General features: G+C 45.3%; 1 protein-coding gene across 7 annotated transcripts in view; it reads right to left on the reverse strand.

Moving 5' to 3' along the window:
* Positions 1-25,602, reverse strand: part of znf462 (zinc finger protein 462) — a 128,652-nt gene that overhangs the window by 35,183 nt on the left and 67,867 nt on the right. For all 7 annotated transcript variants that reach the window (XR_007956620.1, XM_052019389.1, XM_052019386.1 and 4 more), the window contains 2 exons: positions 14,234-14,485; positions 6,661-12,440 (listed from right to left, as the gene is read on the reverse strand). Coding sequence is in view for 6 of the 7 variants with exons in the window: in XM_052019389.1 (XP_051875349.1) it covers positions 6,661-12,440; positions 14,234-14,456 (6,003 nt within the window). In the remaining variant the exon portion in view is untranslated. The remainder of the gene's footprint in view (positions 1-6,660; positions 12,441-14,233; positions 14,486-25,602) is intronic.

Raw genomic sequence — 25,602 nt, forward strand, 5'->3', positions numbered from 1 at the left:
ATCTTTTCTCATGAAAGTTATGCTCGGGCAGTGTTACTAAAGTATGTGTACAGAGAGAGAGCAGTGGAAGTAAATCTGGCTGAGGATATTTCAAATTAAATCAGGTGCAAAGAAAGACCATGCCCCATGTGAAACTGGGGTGGGGGTGGTGGGGGGGATGTGGAGAACAATAGCTACCACATACAAAATGTGGCATCAGATCCAACTGAAGGCAGGATCTCTCTCTCAGTCAGATTATCAGCACAGCCTGCAGACTGAAAGCAGCAACTGGACCGGGGAAAGCATTCTTAACGACCACTCCAGTTAGCTAATTTATTGCAACAAACGAGACACAGCAGGTTGACTGAGAGTGAAGTACTTTGTAAGACACACACACAAAATGGTGTTCTGAAGAGGCAACCAGCAAAGAGACAAGCCCAGGGCAGGTGTCAGGGTTTGGAAGCAAGGGTAAGGTTCTAGGAGGTGGTCTGAACGATGAGACAATATGGTTTGGTAGATTTCAATCCACTCCTGAGTTAAAAAAAGACTTTATAATGTGGAAGGAGAGATTATCACATGGGTGATTTCATTAGAGCGTATCACAAGCTCAGAAAGCTCATTCTTTGAGATCAAGTAAGCAACTGGATCAAGAGGTGAATAACAAAAGCAAAGGGGGGAGGGCAGAAGGATGTCCCTTTAAATAGGAGAGTGCAGCTCATTAAACTGGATGAATTGAGAAGAGTGGGTGGGAGTCACAACAAACACAAATTGGAGTATGGAGGTGCAGAGGGGGGAAATGTAATGTTCAAGAACGTGCTTAAATGAAAAGCGACAGTGAGAAAAGGCTAGGGAGGAAGAACTCCTTTTAACAAAAACCTGCTTGAGTCCTGAGGCAGAGATAGACAAACTGTGTGTGTGAGAAATAATAGACAATTTCCAGAGCATCTTTCTTCTCCCTTCAGCACACCCTTAACATTTACCTGCCAATGAAGTACTTTTGGAGTAGTCACTGGTACATGGAAGCAGGGCAAAAACTTTATGCACAGCAAGCTCCAACACACAGCACTCGGAAAATGGCCAGATTAGTGCATTCACGGTGATGTTGATCAAAAGATCAGTATTGCCCCCTGGACACTGGAGTGAACTCCCTTCTCTACTTCGATATTGCCATGGGATATTTTCTGTCCATCTGAGGTCCAAGTCACAAAATGGCACCCCCTGAACACTGCACTGGAATGTCAGCCTGGACTTGTGTACCCGAGACCGCAGAGAGGGACTGACCCCACAATTTGCAGGCTCTGAGGCAAGGGTGGTCCCACTGATCCATGGCTGAGTATACTAATTTATAAGCCACTTGCACAAAGGAAGATGGAAAATACAATCCACACATTTAAAGTGTTCCTACCAAAAATCCAACACTCTTCCATAAGAGTGTTGGATTTTTGGTAGTGCACTAGGGAGTGTAATGGAACAGAGGGACCTAGGAGTTCAAGTGCATAGTTCATTGAAAGCGGCGTCACAGGTAAACAGGGTGGTGAAAAAGGCATTTAGCATGCTGGCCTTCATCAGTCAGGGCACTGAGTGTAAAGTTGGGACATTATGTTGCGATTGTCTAAGTCGTTGGTGAGGTCACACTTGGAGTACAGTGTACAGTTTTGGTCGCCCTGTTACAGGAAAGACATGGTTAAACTGGAAAGAGTGCAGAGAAGATTTACGAGGATATTGTCAGGACTACAGGGCCTAACTTGTAGGGAGAAGTCGGCCAGGCTTGGTCTTTATTCCTTCAAATGTAAGAGAATGAGGGCCAACCTTACAGAAGTGGTTAAAATTACTAGACGCATAGATAGGGTGGATGGTAACAGTCTTTTCCCCAGTGTAGGGAAGTCTGAAACTAGGGGGCATAGACTTGGGGTGAGGCGAGAAAGATTTAAAAGGGACCAGAGGGGCAACATTTTCAAAGCAGAGGATGGTGAGTATATGGGACGAGCTGCCAGAGGAAGTGGTTTAGGCAGGTACAATGGTATAATTTAAGAAGCACTTGGATAGCTACATGGAAGGGCAGGGCTCAGAGGGATATGGGCTGAACACAGAAAATTGGGACTAGCTGGGAGGGGCAGTGTGGTTGGCATGGATTGGTTGTGCCGAAGGGCCTGTAATCGTGCTGTATTGGTCTATGACTGTAATGAGTTTACATCAAGGGTTGTTGGTGAAAACACTCTGAATTCTAATATACATCCTAATTATCTCAAAGTGATCTTATATCTGGTCGTTACACATTCTGAAGCTAAAGTGAATGCAGACCAGAAGTTGGTCTCTGTCTCTCACATACGCACGCACTTGGGGGTTGAACTATCATAGCTCAATACACAGAAGTCCCCCTTTTTAATATTCTATCATGATATTTGCATGTATTCAAATTTTAAATTGTGAAGACCATTTATTTGCCTTTTGTAAAAGAGGGATGGGAAATGGCAGCCCTGATAGTAAAAAAACAGGAGAAAGATAGGAGAGTAAAAAATGTTTTGGTAAGATCTAGATGAATCAATTTGGATGGAGCTATGAAACAAGATCCAATGGGAGTCCATGATCCCCCAAAGGGCTGTTATGGTGCTGGACAAAGTGCAAGTCAAAACATTAGGGAGCAAGCAATAAGGATAATGCGGTATTCATGGGAAGTTAAGTCTTCAAATACACTGGGCAAATTAATGATAGCATTCAGATGCACTCAGGGAATGCACTGAAGACAATTTACTGGTTAAGTATATTGAACAACCAACCAGCAAAATTTCAGATCATTAATTTGCTGTAAGATTGGATTAATCAGTTGGTAGTGAGATCTGGGGAAGCGTGATCATAATATGATGAGTTTTATTTTGAGGTTGGAAGTGGTGCAGCCAAATCCAAAACTAAGTTCTTGTATATGGGTTGAGTTGACCAATGTAAATTGGGAAGCCAGAAAGAAAAATTACAAATACCAATGATAGATAAGCAATGACAAATATTTAATGGAATAATGTAGCATTTGAAAGGAATATACTTAAGAATTTTAGAAAAATGATCGGCAAGTGGTTCAACTTTGGATTTCTAGAAGAGTTAGTTAGGCTTCAAGGAAGATGACAGAATAGTGCACCTGAGGATTATAAAGGTTTCAGAATCCAGCAAAGGGTGAACAGGAAATGATTAGAGAAAGAAAACAAACCAACAGCAAACTGGGAAGAGACAGAGAAACCATTGTAAACACTTCTATAGAGAGGCAAAATGGAAGGACTGTGAAAGTAAGCTGGTTGCCTGCAGATGAAGGGAATGGCTGTCATTAAATGCATTTGTTTTAAATGAGACTTCACAGTCGACAAAAAACAGTTTCAAAACATTGGGAAGTTAAGGATCTAAAATGAATAATGAACAAAGAAACCAAGCATTGACAAAGAAATAAAAATTATTGGGAATAAAAAACAAATCCCCTGAACCCAATGACCTACATCCTGGGGACTTAAAAGAGGAGACTGCAGTGACATTGGATGCATCAGGTTACATCTTCCTGGATTGCCCAAATTTTGGAATGGACCCCATTTTCAGGGAAAAGAGTTAATGGAACAACTGGCCAGGAATCAGTTGTCAGGAAAATGCTGGGATCTGTTACTGAGGACAAGTTAACAGGGCATTTAGAAATTAATGGATCAGATCTTTCATTGCCACAGAATCATTGGCTACCTGCTCATGTGGCATGCTATCTGTTCCAGTGTGGCCCCTGGCCCAGTCTTCTTCTGGAACTCTGGCAGGAGGGTACCAAGGCTCTCAGTGGAGGCAGCCCATTGGTCTCACAGAAGAGCTTTGACAGCCAGTGAAGCCCTGACCCTGGTCTGTCCAAGCTATGAGGTCAGGCCTGCTGAATATTTGTGAACATCTTTGACATTCTTAAGCATTCAATAACACTTGGGACACATTAAAAACAAAATAGTTAAATATATTGAAAAAATACATTTAAAATGCTAAATGAAACATTCACACACTAAAAGATAATTTAAATCACTAAGGTAATCAAATAATAAAATAACAATTCTCTCAGCTCATTCCTCTCGTTTGCTCAACTGAGCACTACTGTGCTTGAACCAGATTAATTCATCAGAAGCTCAGCAGGCAGGCTTTGCAGCCTTGAGAACTGAGAAACCCACTGGAGCAGTACTGGGTCCTCTGGCAGCATAAGATGCCAGGGCAGAAGACACCAGTGCCAACTTACACCCACAGCAGTGGTGGAACCCAGGTGTTCCGCAGAGTAACACAGGCAGGTCCTGGCATTAGTGCTGGCACTGGGGTCGAAGGATTGCCCCAATATTTTGACTGGCCAGAGTCAACATGTGATTTATGAATCAGAAATCATGTTTGATCTCCGTCTACCTTGTCAAGGCCCTTGAACCTTCTTGATTACCTGCACTGCACTTTCTCTGCAACTGTAATATTATATTCTGCATTCTGTTATTGCTGTTCTCTTTGTACTGCCTCGATGTACTTATGTTGTGAAATGATCTGTATGGATGGCATGCAAAACAAAGTTTTTCCACTGCACCTCGGTACATGTGACAATAATAAACCAATTACCGGTTTAATAAATGCCAGGGATTTTAAGGTTATAACCAGCAGAGTATATTAGAGGAACCATTTCAATATAGTTGATCAAAATTTTCAGAAGTATTAAATACCACATGAAGAGGTTATTACAGAAAATTAGGGCTCATCGGATTGGGGTAACATAATGAGCTGAAACTTTGACAGGTGAATACCAAAGGCAACAGCTAAAGTTCAGTCATTCCCATGGAAGCAACTCACAGACTAGCGTGCACTTGTCGAGTCAAATATCGACTGCTGGATTTGGGAGTGGATGGGGAAGTGTGGTTTCCAGCAGCAGGGCACAGTCTCTCTGGGATTCCCCAGCCTTGCACAGGGAAGTTGTCCCTCAGATTCTGCTTCACCTCATAACTGGTGCAGGATCCGAGACCTCAACAGGCGCTCCAGGCCTGGAGGGTGCAGTGGGAAAGCAGGTTCTGCTTCCATTCAGCTCAGGTAAGTGAGGGCGTGCAGGGTAGCATGGATTATGGATTGATTAATGGACACAGAACAAAGAGAGACTCAGGAGCAGCTCAGTTATGAGGTGACACTGGAGAAGCTAAGTGTTTTCTCCCTAAAGCAGAGAAAATTAAGAGGGGACATGACTGAGGTATACATGATTATGAGGAGTATAGATAGAAGAGACTGCAGGAAACTTTTCCCCATATCAGAGGTAAATAAAACTAGAGGACATAAGTTTAGGGTAAGGGGGCAGAGATTCAGAGGGGATACGAGGGGGACTCTCTTTACCCAGAGAGCGGCAAATACCTGGAATATACTGCCGGATAAGAGTGATTGAAGCTGGGTCACTGACAGCATTTTAGTAGTATCTAGATTGGCACTTGAAGTACTTAGGCACAGAGGGCTATGCACCCAGTGCTGGGCAAAGGGTACCCACTAGTTGGCATGGACAAGTTGGGCCAAATGGCCTGTTTCCATGCCGTATGATTCTACGATTTTATAACTCAGAACAAAGAGGGGGAAATGAACAGTTACTTTGGGGTTGGCAGTCAGTAGCTGGCAAGGTGCAAGGATCAGTGCATGGGTCTCAACCATCTATAATCTACATTATGAGGAGTTAGATGAGGAAACAGAGTGTAACATACCCCAAGTCTGCTGACAATACCAAGGTAGGTCGAAAGTTAGCAGTGAGGGGGATGTGAAATAAATGCAATAATGGATGAACCTTTTAAGCAAGTGAGTAAGAAGGTAGGGGTATAGTTAAATCACCTTGTTATGAAAAATGGGAAAGCGGAATATTTTTTAAAAGCCCAGGAGACTGAGCGTTGTTGGTACTTAAAGTTACCAGGTGTGTCCCTGTGAACGAATCACAGAAGGCAGATGCAGTTACAGCAAGCTATTAGGAAAGCAAATGGACATTGGCCTTTATTACAAAGAGAATGGAATACAAAAGTTGATGTATTGTTGTCATTGTATAGGACAATGGTGCATCCACATTGGGAGTAGTGTGGTCCTGCTCCAAATGGAAGATCTACTTGATTTAGAGGGGTGCAACAAAGGTGTGCTGAGCTGATTCCTGGGACGAGATGATTGTCGTGTAGGGAGACAAGGGCCATACATACGAGCCTTTAGTAAATAAGAGAAGTTATTTTAATGAAACATAGTAAAATGATTAATAGGCTGGATGGGCAAAAGATCCTCTGGTTGCAGAAAACAGAACTTGGGGAGAGTCTCAGAACAAGGAACCTGCCTTAGACTGCAGATGAGTCATAAGTTTTAGAATTATTGCAGTTCTCTAGCCCAAATGCTCAGACACTGAGGACATTCAAGACCAAGACTGAAAGATTTTTGGGAATCAAGGGACACATGAATCAGAAAGGAAAGCATGGCTGAGGATTGGCCATGATGTTGGAGGGGGAGGGGAGCAGGTGGAAATCAGACTCAAGGAGATCCTGTGGGTCTCCTGAACCTACTTCTTGTGTTCTGTTTACGGTGTGCTTTTGATTCTCTGTTCCTTCTTTATGTAAAATGAAACAGACATTGGAATCCATTCATATGAAGGATGCCTTTGATGTCCAGCATTAGATAGAGCATGTGATAGTTCCACATCCTACACACCTGTTTTTTATTGTTGTCTTCCAATTCTGTAGACTCTGGTCCCTCTTCTTTCAGGTTCTCCTCCTGGTTCTGGTTCTCAGCTCTCAGGTTTTCTTCCTTAAGGTTCTCTTCTTTCAGGTTCCCTTCTTCCCCCTCAGGGTGTGCCTTTGCCTCCAGCTGTGGTTCTCCTTCTGCCTGAGCTTCTCCCTCCGGTTTCTGCTCCCCGTCCGGCTGAGCTTCGCCCTCTGGTTGCGGCTCCCCCTCTGGCCGCGGCTCCTCCTGAGGCCGAGCTTCGCCCTCCGGCTGAGCTTCGCCCTCGGGCCGAGCTTCGCCCTCGGGCCCCATCTTTTCACGGTGCAGTCGTGCCCGCCTACTGAAGCGCTCGTTGTGACGGGTGAGATGGACACTGAGCTCCAGCGTGCTGAGGATCTTGTCATTGCAATGGTTGCACTCGTAGGTGGGGCTGTGTGACCGGGTACTCCCAGGTAGCAACGTGAAATCCAGCTTCAAATCTCGGCTGTGGTGGTCCAGGTAATGCACGCAGAGGAGCTCTGCTGTGTTGAACGAGAGCTTGAAGCACTTCACACACTTGAAGGGGAGACACCCTTTGGGTTTCCCTTCAATCATTCCAGCTGTCTCTACACCACTGGCCTTGTTCTTAACCTCCTCACCTCCCTTGTCATCAGAATATACCACAGTGAAATATCCATTATATTTGCTCACGTATTGCTTTCTGGGGTAGACTCCTGGGTGCCGCTTCATGTAATGAGACACAAGACCTTTCTTTGTGTAGGTTTGGAATGAGCACAGCGAACATTTCTTCTTTTCCACGGCTCTCCTGAGCTCCTCACTCAAGGGCGGCGACTCGGGTTTGGTCTCAATGGGGAGAATCAGTTTCTCTGGTTTCTTGTTGATCATGGTTTTGGAAGCGGCCAGGCAGTGGGTGTAATACGAATCAATGTCGTGGCGCTTTTGGTAGTGAGCTGCCAGCCCTTTGCGGAGCGGGTGAGTGTACGCACACAAGGCACATCGGAAGATGTTGTTCTTGCCCTCTGGTTGGGCTCGGACGTTGTTGTGTTTATTCCGGTAGTGTCTAGCGATACCCTTTCTGGAGGAGCAGAAGTACTTGCAGAGTTGGCATTTAAATAAGGTACTGAGCTCCGAACAGCCACTTACAAAGTGGTGGGCTGTAGGAGAAGGTATACTCGGTTTTACCTCGGTGATGGATTTGGCATCGTCTTTATAATCCTCGGAGGTATTTGGCTGTTTGGATTCCATTGCCTCAGCGGCAGATTCGGTGAACATATCGATAGCCGGCTGCCGGTGGTACTTCTCATAGTGGACCTTCAGCTTCTCCAGGGAGCCGTGCGCATAAGGACATAGCTTGCACCTGTAAGCGCCAAAACCCTGCTTCGGGACTTTGGTCATCTCTTCCAAATCGTTGCTCTGGCCGTCCGGGAGCTTCTCGGCCTCGTTCATGAAGTCGTCGGCAGTGACTTTTATGGAAGGGTGTCGCTTCTGGTAGTGGGTCAGGACGCCATGGATGCGCGTGTTGACATATGGGCAGTGCCTGCATTTGTACAGCGTGCTGGGCTTCTCGTCTTTCTCCAGCGCAAACTCGGCTGCCTTGACCTTTACACCTGGGTGCTTCTTCCCATAGTGGGTCAGGAGCCCGTGCAAGTTGTTGTACTCAGACTTGCAAACCTTACACTGGTACGGTGACCCGCTGGAAGCAGAGTTGGCGGGGGCGTCCTTTAGCAGGGAAGGGATGGAGCCCTTGGCAGGCAGCTCGTCCTCCAGTGGTCCGGACTCGGGGGCGTTGAGGGAATCAAGGGCGGCATAGTCATGGGCTGTTGGGTTGTTCTGCTCCAAGGTATCCTTTCCTAGGATGATGTCCAGCAGCACCGACTCATCGCCACTGACTGCCCAGGGATGCAAGGCTTGATAGTGGTTTGTAATGTCCCAGATGGAAGCAGCCTCGAACTCGCAGTCTCTGCACTTGTAGTGTTTGAGGTCAATCAGGGCAATCTGCGAGGGGTTGGCGGAGGGGTCGGGCCCTGCCCACAGCTTACTGGAAATGTAGGTGTAGTCTACAGGGTGCTCAGGGTGCCTCTTCTGGTAGTGTATTAGTAACCCACTGGGCTCCTGATGGGAGTAGATGCACCACTCGCAGTGGTAGCCAGCAGTCACCACTCCATCTTGATACGCCCAGCGTAGGATGGTGGTGACAGTGGCCTTCACACTCGGGTGCTGCTTCTTCAAGTGCTTCCGCACAGCATAGAGGTAGTGCGCAGTGTAGGAGCAGTGGCGGCACTTGAAGAAGCGCAGCTGCTCGGCCTCGGCCTCCTGCTGGACACCGGCCAGCGGGGCGCTGGAGCCGCCCTGGTTGTTGGTGGCCCTCTCCCGCTGACTCCTGACGGCCGCCGTGTGCTGTCGCACCAGCTCGGCCGTGGCTTTGACGTCGCGGTGCTTCTTCCGGTAGTGGATGACCACCCCCTTGACCGTCCGGTTGCCGTAGTTGCAATGCTGGCAGAAGAACATCATCTCACCCTCGCCCTTGTCGTTCACTCGGTGCTGCCCGCCCAGGTTTCCCACCTCGAAGCCCTTCTTGCTGACCTGGCTCAGTGACTGGGTCATGATTGGCCTTGCTGGTGTGATCTGCAGCTCCTCCATGGTCTTCCTCAGAGCGGGAGTCGGGGGTGCCTGCTTGATGTACTTCGCCGTCACCTTAACCTCGGGATGCCTCTTCTGATAGTGGACGAGCACTCCAACCACCGAGCGGTTACTGTACACGCAGTGCTTGCAGTAGTACAGCTGTTCAAACTCGGCTGACTGAGGAGCCATCGGGGGGTTGTTGGATGGAGTCACTGAGCTTGCCTCAGAGGCCTTGTTAGCGGTGAGAGCTGGGTTCTGGACAGACACGACGCGCATGGTCTTCTGAATCCTGAAGTAGGATGCCTTCTCCTCCGGGTGCTTCCGCTGATAATGGACCAGCACTGAATGCATGTTGGGGCTCGAAAACGAGCAGACGTCGCAACTGTACACCACGGCACTGATCATCGAGGACTCTCCCTGTTGAGGGCTCATGCCCTTGGGCGAATTTGCGTTGGAAGGACTGGAGGAAGCAGCACGGTGCGAGGTGGAGGACGAGGTCCCGATGTTCTTCACGCCCGAGTTGAGGATCTCTCGGAGGGTTTGGGACTCGGCGTTGGTGTCGCCTGTTTGCTGGACCACGTAGCTGGAAAAGATCATGGAGTTGTTGATCTTCACCGTGGGATGCATCCTTTGGTAGTGAGGCATGAGGCTGCGGACATTGGGGCTGGTGTATGAGCAGAAGCGACACCTGTAAATCAAGTTGGCTTGGTGGAAATTTAAGATGTTCTGCGCTTCAGGATGAAACTGAGCATAATGCTGCCTCAGGTCCTCGAACTCTGCATATTCCACAAAACACTCAAGGCATCTGTAGACTGCACTATGATCCGTTGGATCCTCTATGTACCTGAAGCTGTACTTAATGTAGGGATGCATTCGCTGGTAATGGGTGCTAACACTGCGGGCTACTTTGTTACTGAAGTTGCAGTGCTTGCAATAGTAAGTCTTCCCGGAATCTTCACCGGCCTCTGAGCTTTCCTGGAAGGTGTCCCGATTCTCCGAGTTACCCTTTTTGTAAGCAGCACTCCCGCCCTGCTTACGGGATGTGCCGTCGCAGTGTCCCGCTGTGTTTGAGGTGCCATAGAAATCTTCGTCATCAGAAAGAGTCAATTCAATCTCGGCACTGTTGCTGACAGAATAGTCCTGGTCCACTGGCCCGTAACCAGCTTCTTTGTGTATTCCATCAGTTCCTTCAACCCACATCTGGTGGCCACTATAGCTGTAATTCTGCATGTCCATTAAATGATCCACCTTCCCTTCCTCTTCATCCAGTTCTCCATCTGCATCCAATTCCACATCCTCCTCTTCTTCCTCCTCCTCCTCCTCCTCCTCCTCCTCCTCCTCCTCTTCCTCCTCCTCCCCCTCTCCCTCCTCCTCCGCATCCTCCACGGCAATCACAGACTCCACCTCGCTAGCCTGCTGGTTGGCCTGGCTGATCTTGCTCTGCAGGTTGTTTGCTATCTCGTCTATCCGGGTCCGCTTCTTGGCCGGGGACAGGTCGAGCGGGCTGTCCGACGCCAGCCTCTTTCCCTTCTTGAAGAGGAAGGAATTCTTCGACGTCGATCCGAGGATGGAGGTCTGAGTTTTCACGATACCTGGGGACGGAAGAGCTTCAAATTGCGATCCGGTGTCCTGCAACACATCGCCGCCCTCCTCGCTGGCTGCCAACAATGCATTATCGCAGAACGAGTGCTTATGTTGCTGATGCACTCGGAGACCTTTTAGAGTCACTGTTGAGTAGCTACACATGGTACACTTATAAGGGTACTGTTGCTTCGACTCGCCCATTACCACTGGCTTCTCCCCATTGACCGCCTGGTTCTGATTCACATCCATGTTCACTAAGCTGTCGTTCAGGGGTGCGATGCTGCTGTTCGCCGAGCTCACGGTCTCCCACTCCGAAGAATGGGACTGCTTGTGAGCCACCAATTTCTGGGCAGTGGTGCAGGTGAAACTGCAAAGGTTGCACTTGTGGACGATGGTGCGGCCGGAGAGGTGGATGTTCTCGATGTGGCGGGAGATGCTGCGGCGATGCATGGTGAGAAAGGAGCAGAAGGGGCACTGGAACCGGTTCATGTACTTCCGGAAGGGGATCCCCTTGGTCTCCAGCAGCTTGGTGTTGCCGATAGACAGCAACTTCTTCCCGGAGCCCTCCGAGCTCTGGGATGCCAGCGAGTCCATCTCGTCCACGTCCGGCTGCTCCTCCTCGTCTGAAGTGCTCCGCTCGTCGCTCAGCAGGCTGCTAGTTTCCAGGGCCGAATTGGGCATGTTCAGCTCCGACATCCCGAAGGAAGCCCTGCCAGTCACGGCGGTCTCCTCGGGATCGGGGCTGGCCTTGCTCTTCGTCTTTTGGAAGGGGAACTTGATCTTGATGGGAGCAAACCTGGGGACTGACGCTGGACCCTGCTTCGAGGGGGATCCTTCCATGGATCCCTTCAGAGGTGGGTACGGAGCAGACGGCACATCCCTCCCTGCTGCCTTCAGGGGAAGGTAATTCGAGTTCGGAGACGTCTTCTCCGCCTCTCCCTGTTGGGACTTCGTCTGACTGGGGCTAGATCCAGACTGCTGCTGCCTCAGCGAGGAAATGATCTTGACCAGCCCCTGGGCCAAGAGGTTGCGATGCTTCTTCATCAGGTGATCGCACCAGCGCTCCCTCCTGGAGGTGTGGTAGCCGCACCACTCACAGCAGAAGCTGCCCCTCGACTTAGTCAGGGGCTTCACCTGCGCCTCCAGGATGCTGCGCTCCACCGCATCCACTGGCACGTCGCCCAGCGGCTCCTGCACCTTCACTGCCGACCTGTGGCACAGCTTCTGGTGCTTGATGATGCGGGCCCGCCGGGGACTCTTGTATGTGCAGTAGCGGCAGGCAAAGACCTTGCCGAAGCCCTCATGCAGAAGGATGTGGAAGCTGGACGGCGATGGAGGCGGAGCCATGTCCGAGGGCTCGCCCCCGAACATCACCCCTTCGACCTGACCGTGAATCTTCCTGGTATGTTCGCTGAGAAGGCTCCTGGATCGGAAATAGCGGACGCAGTACTTGCACTGGAAAAACTTATTGGCGGGCTTCGGATGCTGGTTAACATGATGGCTGTACAGAACGGAGCTGTTGGTGATGAAATTGGACGAGCCAGGTTGGAAGGAATTTTGTGCTTTTAAAAAGAAAAAAGGATGCGTTACAATATCTTTAACACTGCAACATAAATCAGAGCAATAAGCTAATTTTCATTATTTCACTGAATACAAGATCAGAAAACATTGGTTCTTAATTGAGGTGAACAAAGGGATTGTGAACTGTACTTTATCAACCCTGTGCCGTGTGACTGCTTTGACTGAGAGAGGCCATTTGGCCCTGATACCTGTCCTGACTCTTTGAAATAGCTCTCCAAATAGTCCCACTCTCCTGGCCTTTCCCTGGAGCCCTGCCCATTTTCTCCACCTTCAAGTGTTTATCCAATTCCATTTTGTAAACTCCTATTGAATCTGTTCCCACTGCCCTTTGAGGCATTGTACATCACACCAATTCCTTCCAGTCATATAATACAGCTGTGGTTTAAACAGCCAAGGCCCCCAGTTGTAAAAAATGTGAAAGGTGTCATTGGTCTTTGGGAAACAAGTCCCTGAATTACCGTTACCCTTTTTCCCCCACTATACGAGTCTATTTAGATGTTGGTGATGGGAGTTGAAATAGGGCAGGTCTGATTTGTGTGAAGTGTAAAAACTGGCATAGACCAGCTTGGCCAAATGGCCTGATCTAGAGTATGGTAGCGATATTGTTCCACGTTACTCTCAGTACTTTAAGTCATTGACCACATAAGGCATTAAACCCCAGCCTTGAATTTTTAACTTATCCACAACAAAAGGTTAGGGAAAGAGTGATTTCTAAGAGACCCGATGAACTTGGATTCTTCCCTTTTTAGTGGCGAGTGTGTGCAATTAGCCAGCAACATAAACCCCCTGCAATTTCATCCCATGTCCCTTGTTAGCTAGGCAGAGTAGTTTTTGTCTTTGAGCTATGGCTCAATGACAGCTCTTATGCCTCATAATTAATTAACTATAAAAAAAATCTTTCTAATTGAAAGGCAAGAATTCTACCACACACCATCTGATGCACTGCTGGAGCCTAACTTGTGTGCTTGGGTAAATCACTTGGGAAACAGCATGTCACATAAGATAATGCAAGGGATGGTCTGACTTACTACATCAACTCATTTTGCTAAATAGTTTACAGTCACCTATGCCAAAAACATTTCTTATTGCAAAAGTAATTAGATGCTGTCCAGGCCACTGAAGATCAAATACCATCACCTTCTTCCATTCTATTTCATTAATAGAATGCAGTTAAGTACACTGGACTATATGTTTTGTCAGCGCTTCAGAGATGACATTAGCTCTTTTACTCAAGACCAATGGTCTCTGCTCAAAGAGAAATCATAACATCAAACTCTTCAATGTGACAGCCCTTACTTTCAATATGTAAGGCAAAATTACTGAGGGCCTGTAAAGCAAACAATGTGTGCTAAAGGACCTGGGTTATGAGGGAAGGCTGATACAGGGCATGATAAAATTTGTTGACACAATAATTTATTCTTAATCCCCATTGTATATGTAGGGGCTACATTTGGTTTTTTAATGAAGAGAAATTCAAGACAGCAATTTTTCACAATATGAGCCCAGGAAGGCATGCAGGATTTCCAGTCTGCTCTCCAAAGATCACCAGCCAAATGTAAAGCTGAGAAAATGCAGTTGGAAGAGGGAGAAATCTCAAAGCCAATTGAGAGAAGCCAGCCATACTCTACAAAACCTAAAGCCTGCCAACGCAAGGCACCTGGTGGAATCACAGCAATGAAGTGAAACAATAAAGCAATGAAATCACATCAGGCAAGAATCAATGTTTATGTGATGTGTGTTCATGCTTCTAATGTAATGGGAAAGCCAAACTCACCAGATGATTCCACTGGAGAACCAAGTTCAGTCTTCACAGTGGGAAGGCTGCTTACGTCGGTTTCTGAATCTTGGGTTGGTGTAACAGATCTGGGTTGACCAATATCCTCCTCAGAGGCCTCCACGTGGGGTAAAAAGACAGTATGAACATCCTGGATGTGAGCCTTTAGATCATCATAAGTTTCTGCTCGGTAATCGCACCCATCGCACTGCAGGGCCTCCATTACTTTGAACGCCTTTCAATTCGAGGGACCTGAAATAAGCAACCAAAGGATCAACTCGTTATAAACTGAAACCAAATGGAAAGATAAGCAGATGTCACTGGAACAGATGGATTAAACCAGTGTCTATTGATACAGTACCATGAACATGGAGGAACATCCAAAGACCTTCCCAGATGCATAATCAACAATTCTCCCAGATATCAGTGCTCCTCTTAATTCTGGCCCATTAGACATGGCGGAATTTACATGCAGCACCACTGACCACCACACATTCAGCTGGCGAGGCCCTAACTCTGAAATTCTGTGTAAAAAAAATTTAACAGCACATCATCTTGGTTCTTTTGCTAATTATCCACAACCTGTGTCCTTATAACCACACTCCTTCCACTTGTATCGTTTTGCTTTATTTGCTGATCAAAAGCTTTAATAATTTTGAATGCCTCCAATCTCCTTAGCCTTATCTGCTCTGGAGGATAACCCCAGCTATTAAACTCCATTGGCTGCTTCTGGTACCATTTCAACTTCAAAGCAATGTTTCTCATCAGCAAGAAATTCTAGGACAGCGAGGCATGTAGATTGAGAAAGTATATTGTACACTGTAACACTTGTGTGGGTTACGTGATGGAATATCACTGGAAAACAGTAACTGGATACTTACTGCATAGCATCCAACAAGGCCAACTTGATTCCAGTGATTATAGCATGCAGAAGCAAACAGATAGGTGCGCTGTTACAAGTCTGCATGCCCAATCCTGTGCAAGGACCTCTGAACAGTTCATACAGAAATAAACCTTCATAGTGAGCATGAGACTTGCTTCAGCAAGGTCTGTAGGCATCGAGGCTGAAGACGTGCAAGGCCATTTGGAAGCACTTGCACATAAGGTTATAGTTAAACAGCAAAGAGACAGGTCCTTCAGCCCAACTCATCCATACCCATGTCCCTCTAAACCTTTCCTATCCATGTACCTGCCTCTACAGCTTCCTCTGGTAATCTGTTCCAAATACCCACCACCCCGTGTGGAAAAACATTCCCCTCTGGTCCCGTTTAGAGCTTCCTCCTCACACTTTAAATCCACTCGTTTTAGATTCCCCTATCCGAGGAAAAAGACTTGCGGCTATTGCCCTGATCTATGCTCTCCTGATTTTATATTCACTCGAGTACATTTGCACTGTGAAAGGTGACAAAGGAATTCCATAAAGGGCTTTTATGTACGTGTCTCTGCATTAAGTTCTGTAATTAAGCATCTCTTTGGATCCTCCCTTCACCTTACCCTGCTCAATCCAATCTAACCCCCACCATCCAATTGTGACCCCGATCTCTGCCTCACCAATACCTAGCCACTCAAGTTTCTAACTGCACACCTCTCTCAAGCCCCCTCCCCTGCTCCCCCTCCATTATCCCTTTACTGAAGCTCCAATCCTCCTCTCCATCCCCATCTGGCCTCTCTCCAACAGCAGCACCCCTGACCTACCATTGTTCCTCTGCTCACTCCACAAAGACCCAATGAGCAAAGGAAAAGCCCTTCAAGGCATGAGGTGTACAAGGACAGTCCTAATGAACAATACACTTTGTGCCTCACGAGCCATAGATTATGCTGTCCAAGTACCAAACATACACCAGCCCACCGCACATCACTTGCTTAGTGCTGCTCTCCTGGCTTGGAATGATTCTTAGACCACACAAGGCATCCACAAATGGTCAGTCTGCTATAATCATGCCACAAGGCTTTTTATTGAATAAAAGCATTGCAATCTATCTACATTGGCCCAGGCTTCCCAGCAATAATAATGGGTAAATTACCAGCACCCGCCATCATTACTGTGAGATAAGCAGAAACTTTGGGATTTTTGCGCAATTTAACAGAGAAATCCCAAAAGTTGCTGTCGATGATTCAGTGATGCTGTTTGCAACCTCTCTCTAGGAAGACTATGAATATCAGTGAGCTTCCACAATCTCCAAGTGTTTGCAAGCATACCCTGTTACCAGCAAGACTAGCTAGAAAGAGTGCGAAGAAGATTTACGAAAATGTTGCCAGTTCTCTAGAGCCTGAGTTATAGGGAGAGGTTGGGCAGGCTAAGAATTTATTGCTTAGAGCATAGGAGACTGAGGGGTGACTTTATGGAGGTGTATAAAATCATGAATACTTAAGCTTTTAACTTATTGCCATGTGAATTTTTATTTTGTGCTCCATGATATGTTCGAAATTTTAATTTAAAATTGTGCTTTCTGATTCCTGCTTTGTTGTGAGTATTCTTTAACTTGATTGGCTGCTCAACCAGCTTGTTGCCTTCATATTACTGACTGCCAGAGATGCCTGACAGCCAGTGATGTTGGAATAGGGGAAGACCATGCCAGAGAGATCGTTGGATCTTTGCAGGAAGCTGCTCGAAATTAGCAGCAAGCACTGTCACTGACTGGAAGTTCTGAGCCAATAAGTAAAATTAGGATCAACAGGCTGTTGATGGGAAAGATTCCCAATGGGATTTGCCAATTGGAGATGCACCCAGAACCAAGGCAACATGTGGTCACAAATGAAAATCAAAAAAAAATTGCAGATGCTAGAAATCTGAAACAAAAACAGAAAATGGTGGAAAAACTCAACAGGTTGGACAGCGAAACAATTAACTCTTCAGATCTGGGCTCCTTCAAGGTCACTGGTTGGGAATACAAAACACCAATTCATATGCCTTGCCAGCCATCTTGCTACACCCAATTTCCTGGTCAGCTTCCAATATAACTTCCAGTAAGTCCTCCCCTCACCCTTCCAAAAACTCTTTTACACTGCTCCCTACTGCTTAATTTTGACCTGGCCTTATTGATAACTCAGCATGTATCAAAGGACTGCCTCCATTCTTACTCTGTTGGTGAGCCACCCCAACTCATTTACTTCCAACGCCCAGGCATTCCAGCCATTGCTACCTTTGCCTACGTCTCACAATCAAACTCTCACAGCTCTTCTTACGCTTCAGTGTTACCTTCCCTTGAGGACATTCAGTACAAAGCCCAATCACCAATTCCCTAAAATGTTCTGCATTCCCAAAACGAATGTGTTTTTGAAAAAAAATCTTATTGGAATGGCGCTACCAAGCCTGAAATTTATTGTTTCTCCTCAACTCATTAGAACTACACATCTTGCTTGATCAATTAAGCGCAGGTGAGTCAACCTCATTGGATGGAGTCACATACTGGCCCAGACGGGGTGAAGAGAGCAGATTTCCCTCCCACGAGTACACTAACAAACCAATCTGATGACTTGACAATTTATGAACAACAGTTTTATTTGCAAGTTCAAATTTTCAAACTACCATGGTGATTCTATGGGTATTTTCTCCCCCCCCCCCACAGTAACATAATTGCTACATCACCATAACCCCCATACCATGAACCTGCAAAAGAACAACTTGTTCCCAAAAGTAATAGTACACCATATGCTAAAGAAAACTGTAACCCTTTTCCAGTGATCAAGATCGTTTCTGGATACAAATCATTCAATCTCTACTTGTGGAGGTATCTCATGTCAAAAGGCAATGGGAGACAGAGACAGCAGCACAAGTGTGAAGACATCCAATTAGATTGTGTGGCCTTACACTCCTGCACTTTACAATGAGGATTGGACTGGTTGCCCTAGAGTTAACTACTGTGGAAGTCCACTGTTGCACCGCTTTGGGAAGACTTCTCACAGCCCCCAGTCTCCATGTTTTAGATGGTGCTCCACAAGGTCATTAATTTGCTGAGAAGCTGGCTAGTGTAAGTTAATTAAGTTATTAAACTGTGCAGCAAAAGTTTTCATTAAATGCATTTCCAGCAATTTTAAATCAGGTTTCTCATAGTGGGGAAAACATGCATACTGATTAAAATTCTCATCTTTCGTGTTAAACAACACATCCAGCTGCCTTGGCGAAACTGCCCTAGGGTACCACATGAAATTAGAGCGAGGAACACCTTAGAGTTGTACAAAGGGAAATGATTGCATTGAGTTGACTGATGGCACTGACTGACAAAATAAAAATCTTGCACCTGCAAATTCTGCAGACGAATTTTACTACAAGGCGTCAGGATTGGAAATTCATTTCTCGAGCAATTCACACAATTGAAAACTCTGAGCAGCGCCATGGACAAGTTCGAAATTTCAAGCCAAGTTGCATTTTAAAGTAAAACGCTGAAAAAAAAGTGACATCACTTCCAACCTGAGTATCAGCCCTCTCCCAGCAACAGAAAGTACTTGTTTCCAATTGTCTGCAAGCTTCATAAATATATATGTAAAGAACGTCAGCCTGACCTCTAATTGACCTGATTATCTGCCAAGAACAATTAGCTCTAATTGAAGCAGGAAGGCACAGTAATTGCACCTTGTAGACTTAAAGGGACATAACTTGTGTTCCACACAGCTCCACTTTGGCAGCAGACTGACGCACTGATGAACAATGTGGTGCATCCCTCTTGTCTGTTTAAAACAACAAATTGCACAGGGTGCCAAGACTGCAAAAAGGTCTGGTTCAGCCTGGGACTGTTGCCAAGGAGAAGGGAAAGAGGGGGAGAGAGAGAAAAGAGCAAAGAAAACAATGGAAAAAGAGATGAGTGGAGGGAGGAAGGGATGGAGGGGACAAGTAGGAGGAGGGGAGGAGGAGGAGGAGGAGGAGGAGGAGGAGGAGGAGGAGAAGGGGGTGAAGGGGGAGAAAATGTGCATTCCCATAGATCTTTTAGAACAGTTTCATGATATTCAACAGCATCACAGCTAGTAGTATTTTGTCTTTCTTGCAATGTGGCAGCCAATTTGCACACAGCAAGGTCTCACAAACTGACAAAAAGCAGATAATTTAGTTATATTGACTGATGGTTAAACATTGGCTCTGGGACAATGGAGAGAAATCCAAGGTTCTTTTTCAAAATAATATCCATGGGATATTTTACTTCCACTGGAAAGGGCCTGAGGGCCAAGGTCTTCCCTGCATTTAAACTGGGGTAAATGTTTGCTCAGCCAGCATCAGATGCATCACAGCTTAACAGTTGTAGTTGATGGTGAAATAAAGCTCAGTATTGTTGGCGGACAGATTTGTAGCATTGATTAGAGGGCATCCTCCAACCTATGCAATGCCACAGGGCAGATTTACTTTGAACTGATCTATAGACTATAACAGCATGCAGTCTGCAAAGATACATCGATCAAAGGAATAAAGATTTCAGAAATTAGTAAAAGCCACCATTAGCTTTCAGCACCCTGAATCGTTCCAAAGCCTGGGAGGCTTTCAAACTGAAAGGATGGAAATGGTTTCTTAGGTAAATTAACATAATTGAAAAGGAGGACAAGGGGATTAAACCAACTAGATGATCTTAGCAGAAACATGGCCAGATGATCATGCAAAGTTGTGAGTCCTGTAGAATTAAAAGGAACTGTCTCTCGGGTGGCACTCTCTTCTGAGTCTAGCAGTTGTGGGTTCAAGTCCTGCACAAAAATCCTGCACAGGCACAAAAATCCAGGATGACATTCCAGTGCATGACTGAGTGAGTACCACACTGTTGGAGGTGCCTTCCATCTGGATGAGATGCTAAACTGGAGCCTCACCTGCTCTTCCAGATGGATGTAAAAATCTCATGGGCACTCTACTGAAGAGCAGGGAGATAGTGCCAAGGCCAAAATTTATCCTTCAATCAACAGCGCCAAAAATAAAGAGAGTTTATGGTCATTACCACATTGTCGTTTTGTGGGAGCTTATGGAGCACAAATTCTATGCAGCTAAAAGATCCATAAAACTTGAATTCTAACTTGAGCAACATACTACCTCTTTTTTAAGACCAATTGTCCAAACTTACTCTAGGTGCACAGATGTATCTGACAGAGAATGAACATTTCAACGTGTGGAGGTTTGGTCCATTGCAACATTAGGTCTATTTTCTTGGATATGCCACGAGTCTGCTTTATGTAATATTGGCCATGAACAATAGTTGTCACTATAAATATTCATGTGACTACTGCAGTCCAGAGAACTGTCAATGTTTGTAGGCAGTTGCAGAGGCAGTCTGTGAAAAACCTCAGAACAAACACACACTTTGTTTGTCCTCTGCATGCCTCATGCATGTCGCTCTGTACATTCTGCATGGTCTTCGCTGGAGGAAAAGAACCCACTGAGTACACATAGTTTACAATGGCAATGAGGATAGCAAAGAACCCCCGCCACTAATTTATTAAGGACATTGAGTGACCAGGTAATTGAGCAAGGAGGAAACACCTGTGAACTTGCAGTAAGTCGAAGGTGTTGAAAACTTCACAAAAGTTAAAAACAGAGGTAGTGCCTGTAGAATATAGTGTGGATAATAAGTGAAATCTAGCAACCGCCAAACACAAAATGGCAAGTCAGTTCCAATCAATTATGGACACAACTACCATGCTTGCCCACTTGAATGTCAGATCTTGTATTAAGGAAATGGCCAGTATTAGCCCACACACAAACATACCTCCCCACTGCCAAAAAGGAACTTCACTGAAGTTGCAATACCATGGCAGATCCTCCAAAACAACATTGGTGTTCATTGTCTCTCCTGACCTCTGGTTACAATTTCCAAAGCCCAGAAGGCTTTCAGACTGAAAGGATGGAAATGTTTTCCCCGGCAAATTAACATAATTGAAAGAGAGGACAAGGGGATGAAGCCATTCATGAATGCAACAAGATGATCTTGTTAGCAGAAACATGGCCAGATGCTAATGCAAAGTTGTGAAGTTCTGCAAGATAATCAATGACTTAGTTAACACAGAAAAAGCTGTAAAAAAACCCATTTCAACCCAGCGCAGTGAGGAGTTACCAGTTTGGAAATTGTAACCAGAGGTCAGGAGATAGGAACAACGAGAAGGTCGTTCTGGAGGATCTGCCATGGCATTCCAACTTCAATGCAGTTCTAGACTGGCAGTGGAGAGGTATGTTTGTGTGTGGACCAATAATGACCATTTCCTTAACATGAACAAATGTTCAAATGGGCAAGTGTAATAGCTACATCCATGAAAAAGCCTTCTTAGAATATTAAGGAATTCTGGCCGTTCAACATCGGTGTTTAATGCAGTGCAGCAACCAACTGCTGGAACAATGATGGGAGCTCCCAAATCAAGATTGGCTGAAGTGTGCATGAGTGGCAAGAGACAACAGTCTTGTGGGGAAACCTTCCTATGGTTGCAATGGTTATTGCTCAGTGCAAGTTCAGAGCTACCATATGTTTTAATTATCATAATTATGGACACATAGCTGCTACATTCAACATTAAACACAGAACGGCAAGTCTAAACAATGGTGGTCAGAGCCAGAAGGGAAGAGAAGGGAAACAACTACAAGTCCTCCCCAGGTTACGACAGGGTTCCTATTCCCTAGAACTATCCGTAACCTGAACAGTTTGCAAGTCGGAAATGTAGTCGCCCAGCAATATATTTAAATAAAAACATATCAGCCAACCAAGGGCAACACGTAATTAAACAAGGCGATTAACTCAACCATTCAGATATTGCTCGGAACCGAGTTCCCACATGGCAGAAGATGCCTGCAGCCCTGCAGCGGCCGGTAAATCCATCCCGCCTGTCTCCCAGACATTCACTCGTATGTATGGGGTGTACGTAAACTGGGCACTCACAAACTGGGGAGGACCTGTACAGCAGAAGATGATGCGAGGAAGACTTACACAACATGGAGGCAAATGTACAACTGGAGGAACACATTTTATATGCCAGATACACCAGTAATGGCAATATTTAAAAAAAACTGATTTCAAAATTAGGGTGAAGATAACCATGATGCCAACATTAATACAAATGCAGCTGCAGATTGCTCCATCACAGGAAGGGGCACGTATATCATGGATTTACTAAGGCTCAATTAGCAAAAAGCACATTAAAATTGAGAACTCTGGCAAGACACTGAGAACATTAGATTACGTGGTTCTCTGTCATGGGCCAAGGCCAGCTATCACTTATAGTCATAAAGCAATAAACTGCAGGTGCTATAAATCTGAAATAGAGGCAGAAAAAGGGCTGGAAATACTCAGCAGATCAGACAGCATCTATGCAGAGAGGAAGAGAATCAACGTTTCAGGTTGATTATCCTGATGAAAGGCCTTCAGCCTGATACATTAACTTTCCAGGATTTTCTGTATTCACCACCACTTATAGTCCCTGAATGTCAAAGGAAGAGATTGTTTGAAGGAGTTGAGAATGGAGAAGAAAAATATATTTACGCTGAATACTTTACAACTGCATTTAAGCAAGCTTTGGGAACAATATGAATATTTCATACAGAGGCATTAAGGGGTGCAAAAACTCAGATTATTAAATTTAGTGCCAAGTCAATCTACTCACAGACCTGTACCCTGTGCACTAAAGATTCAGGGAGAGCTAAATAAATATGTGCAGCATGGAGTAATGGGGCACTGTTGAGAGTGATAGAGTGATTGGTGACATCTACAGTGGTGGCACTCAAGGCCGACAAGACTGGTCTGCTCGAAAAGATCATAAAGTGACTCGTTGTGGAGCAGTAGATAACGTGCAATACGCACTGCCCACATCCTAAGGTTTATATTCCAAACTAGGAGGAAAAATCTTCACTGTACAGGGTCTTTTCCCGCACTTATGCTTAGATTAATGTGGATAAAGAGAGTCAACTAACAACTGACACCCATAAAGGTTCACAATTATATATCAGTGGGTAAAATCACCCAAAATATTCCAGGCAGCAATGGATAAGATGTTGCTGCTGGTCCAGCATTGCATGTGCAATCATTATGAAAGTCTAATCACAAAAGCCACGTAGGAGGAACACCTTCAGGTAGTTAGTGTTCAGAAGACTGCATCAACATAACATCAAGTATTTAAACTAAATAAATAACATGCTTCCATGCAGAAGGATTTGAGAATAGATGACAATTGCTGCAGCTGGGTTACAAGAAAGCCAAAGCCACCAGAGCCAGGAAACCAGACACCGTTACTGAGCTCCAGTCATGTTTAAGGATGATCCAGTAACATGCTGGGTTCCACCCATGGGGTTGGCACCTCTTCACCAGTTGGTAAAAACAAGCCGTGGTAATGGGGCAAAAACTAGCAAAGAGCAAATGATCTGTGCAAGAAAAATCTCAGCTGCAGCTCATTTTTGGTGCATTACAACACCAATCATGTGGCTAAAACTTGTTTGCAATTCTTCCAACGGTGCAGTCGAGGCTGTGATTAGCCACGTCATGGACTCTGGCCGAGCAGAGCCCACATCACATTCGATAACCAAAAGTTTAAAAAAAATCAAATTGAGGAAGGGTTGGTGATTTTATCTGGAGTTACAGGGTTTCCTCAATCCTCACTGGGAAGATGCGGTTATCCATTTTAGTCATCAAGCCTGCTAACTCACCAGAGAAGGGCCACCTTTTTGTCTCAACACGCTTATGACATTAAATACAGAACATCTAAGCAAAATACTACGGCTGATAACTAGCCAAGCCTACCTTACAAAGAGAACAAAATTTCTATCTACAGGCAAATGAAGATGGGTTTCTGTCCAAGCAGAGGAGTTAGCCACACTTGCTTGAAAAGAACCTTTTTGAAGCAAGTCTATGAATCCACACTTAATGAGCGGACAGACTCAGACATAGGTCCAAAATAAGACAGGAAACCACACTGAGGGTGTTACCATGAATTGTCCACCAACTAAGGATGTATCAGAAGGACATGGGAACAGAGAGTGCTGCTGCCAAATAAAAGAATTGCAATGGAAAATCATTGAAGAACTCCATGCAGAACATCTGGGTATATTAAATATGAAGAATTTGTCTATTGGTCTAGCATCAACAAAGATAAGGAAACCTAGCCAATGTGTGTACGGCATGTCAGGACTGAAAAATGCAACCTTCTAACGCATCTGAATCAAGACCATTCTAATAGGTCCAGTGTGAGAAAGGATTAGAAACCTTCTCAATATTAACTGACAGTCAATGTGGCTAGAAGTAAAGCATGTGGTTATAAACTACCACACAACACTGGACAAACGAGTTAAGATCTATACTTGCCACACACAGTTTAGATGGTTTCAATTTGAACAGTTCACGATAAGCAATGCTATAAAAGTAAGTTTCACTTCTTACCACTCAGTTTCAAATAGGGAATCAGTGTTAGTGTGCAGAGTGAAGAAAAAGTTCATGGAAGATCAACTGAACATCATTACAGGATTACTCCTAAATTAATGGACAACATTGCACTCACAAGTATGCAAGAGAATAGGTACAGGAATAGACCATCAGCCAACAAGTCTGCACTGGCATTCAATATGATTATGGCCAATCTACACAGCAGGAAAAACTACTGCCAATATATAAATGAATTGAACACTCAGGTCTTGGTTGAGTCTTATGCAAACCAATTGGGAAGGAAGAAAGAGTGGTGGGGAGGCTAGTTAGACATGGAAAGTATGACATAGACCCCAAGAAGGCATTCAGCTTTCTTCATGGATTACATCCTGAGAGGCCAGAGAGGAGGAGATGGGATGGGGGTGGGGGTGGAAATCATGGAAGTCCATGCATCAAGGAATTCTCTTGTGAAATCTAGAGAAAAATTCTGTCAAGTCCACATTGGTAACTTAATTCACAGGATTAATATCTGGGAAACCAGCAAAGTCAACTGTGAGACTGAATTTCCGAATGGACTCGCTGTTGGATTCCTGCAGCGAGTCCAACCATTGTTCAAGGAGTTAACGTGCAGCGTTTCTAATGTAGTCGAGGTGAGGCTACATTACTCAGTCACTCAATGAAACCTGGTGAATCTAGAACTTCAACATAAGTAATAGCAGAACAGAGAAGATCACGGAGTGCAGAAATTGGTGACCTAAATTTGCAAATATACAAGATCGTGACTTTATTAACAAAAAGGAAAAATATGTACAGTTGTTTCTTTAAAGATGCCAACCCTTTAAGGATTGTGTCATGTGATTAACTTGCTCCCTGAGCTGCAACAACATTTGTAGGAAGTTCCAGAGAGACAAATCACTGAATGGCACTTACATAAACCAACACACACTTTATAGGAAGTTGGGGACATCTTGTGCATCACTCCATCCATTCTGTGATGGACATCATTGGGAGAACATACACTTTAACAGCTTTCAAATCAAGATTTTTAAAATCAGGTGAAAATAT

This window comes from Pristis pectinata, chromosome 7 (genome assembly GCF_009764475.1).
Source record: "Pristis pectinata isolate sPriPec2 chromosome 7, sPriPec2.1.pri, whole genome shotgun sequence".
In the NCBI taxonomy this organism is placed as follows: Eukaryota; Metazoa; Chordata; class Chondrichthyes; order Rhinopristiformes; family Pristidae; genus Pristis; species Pristis pectinata.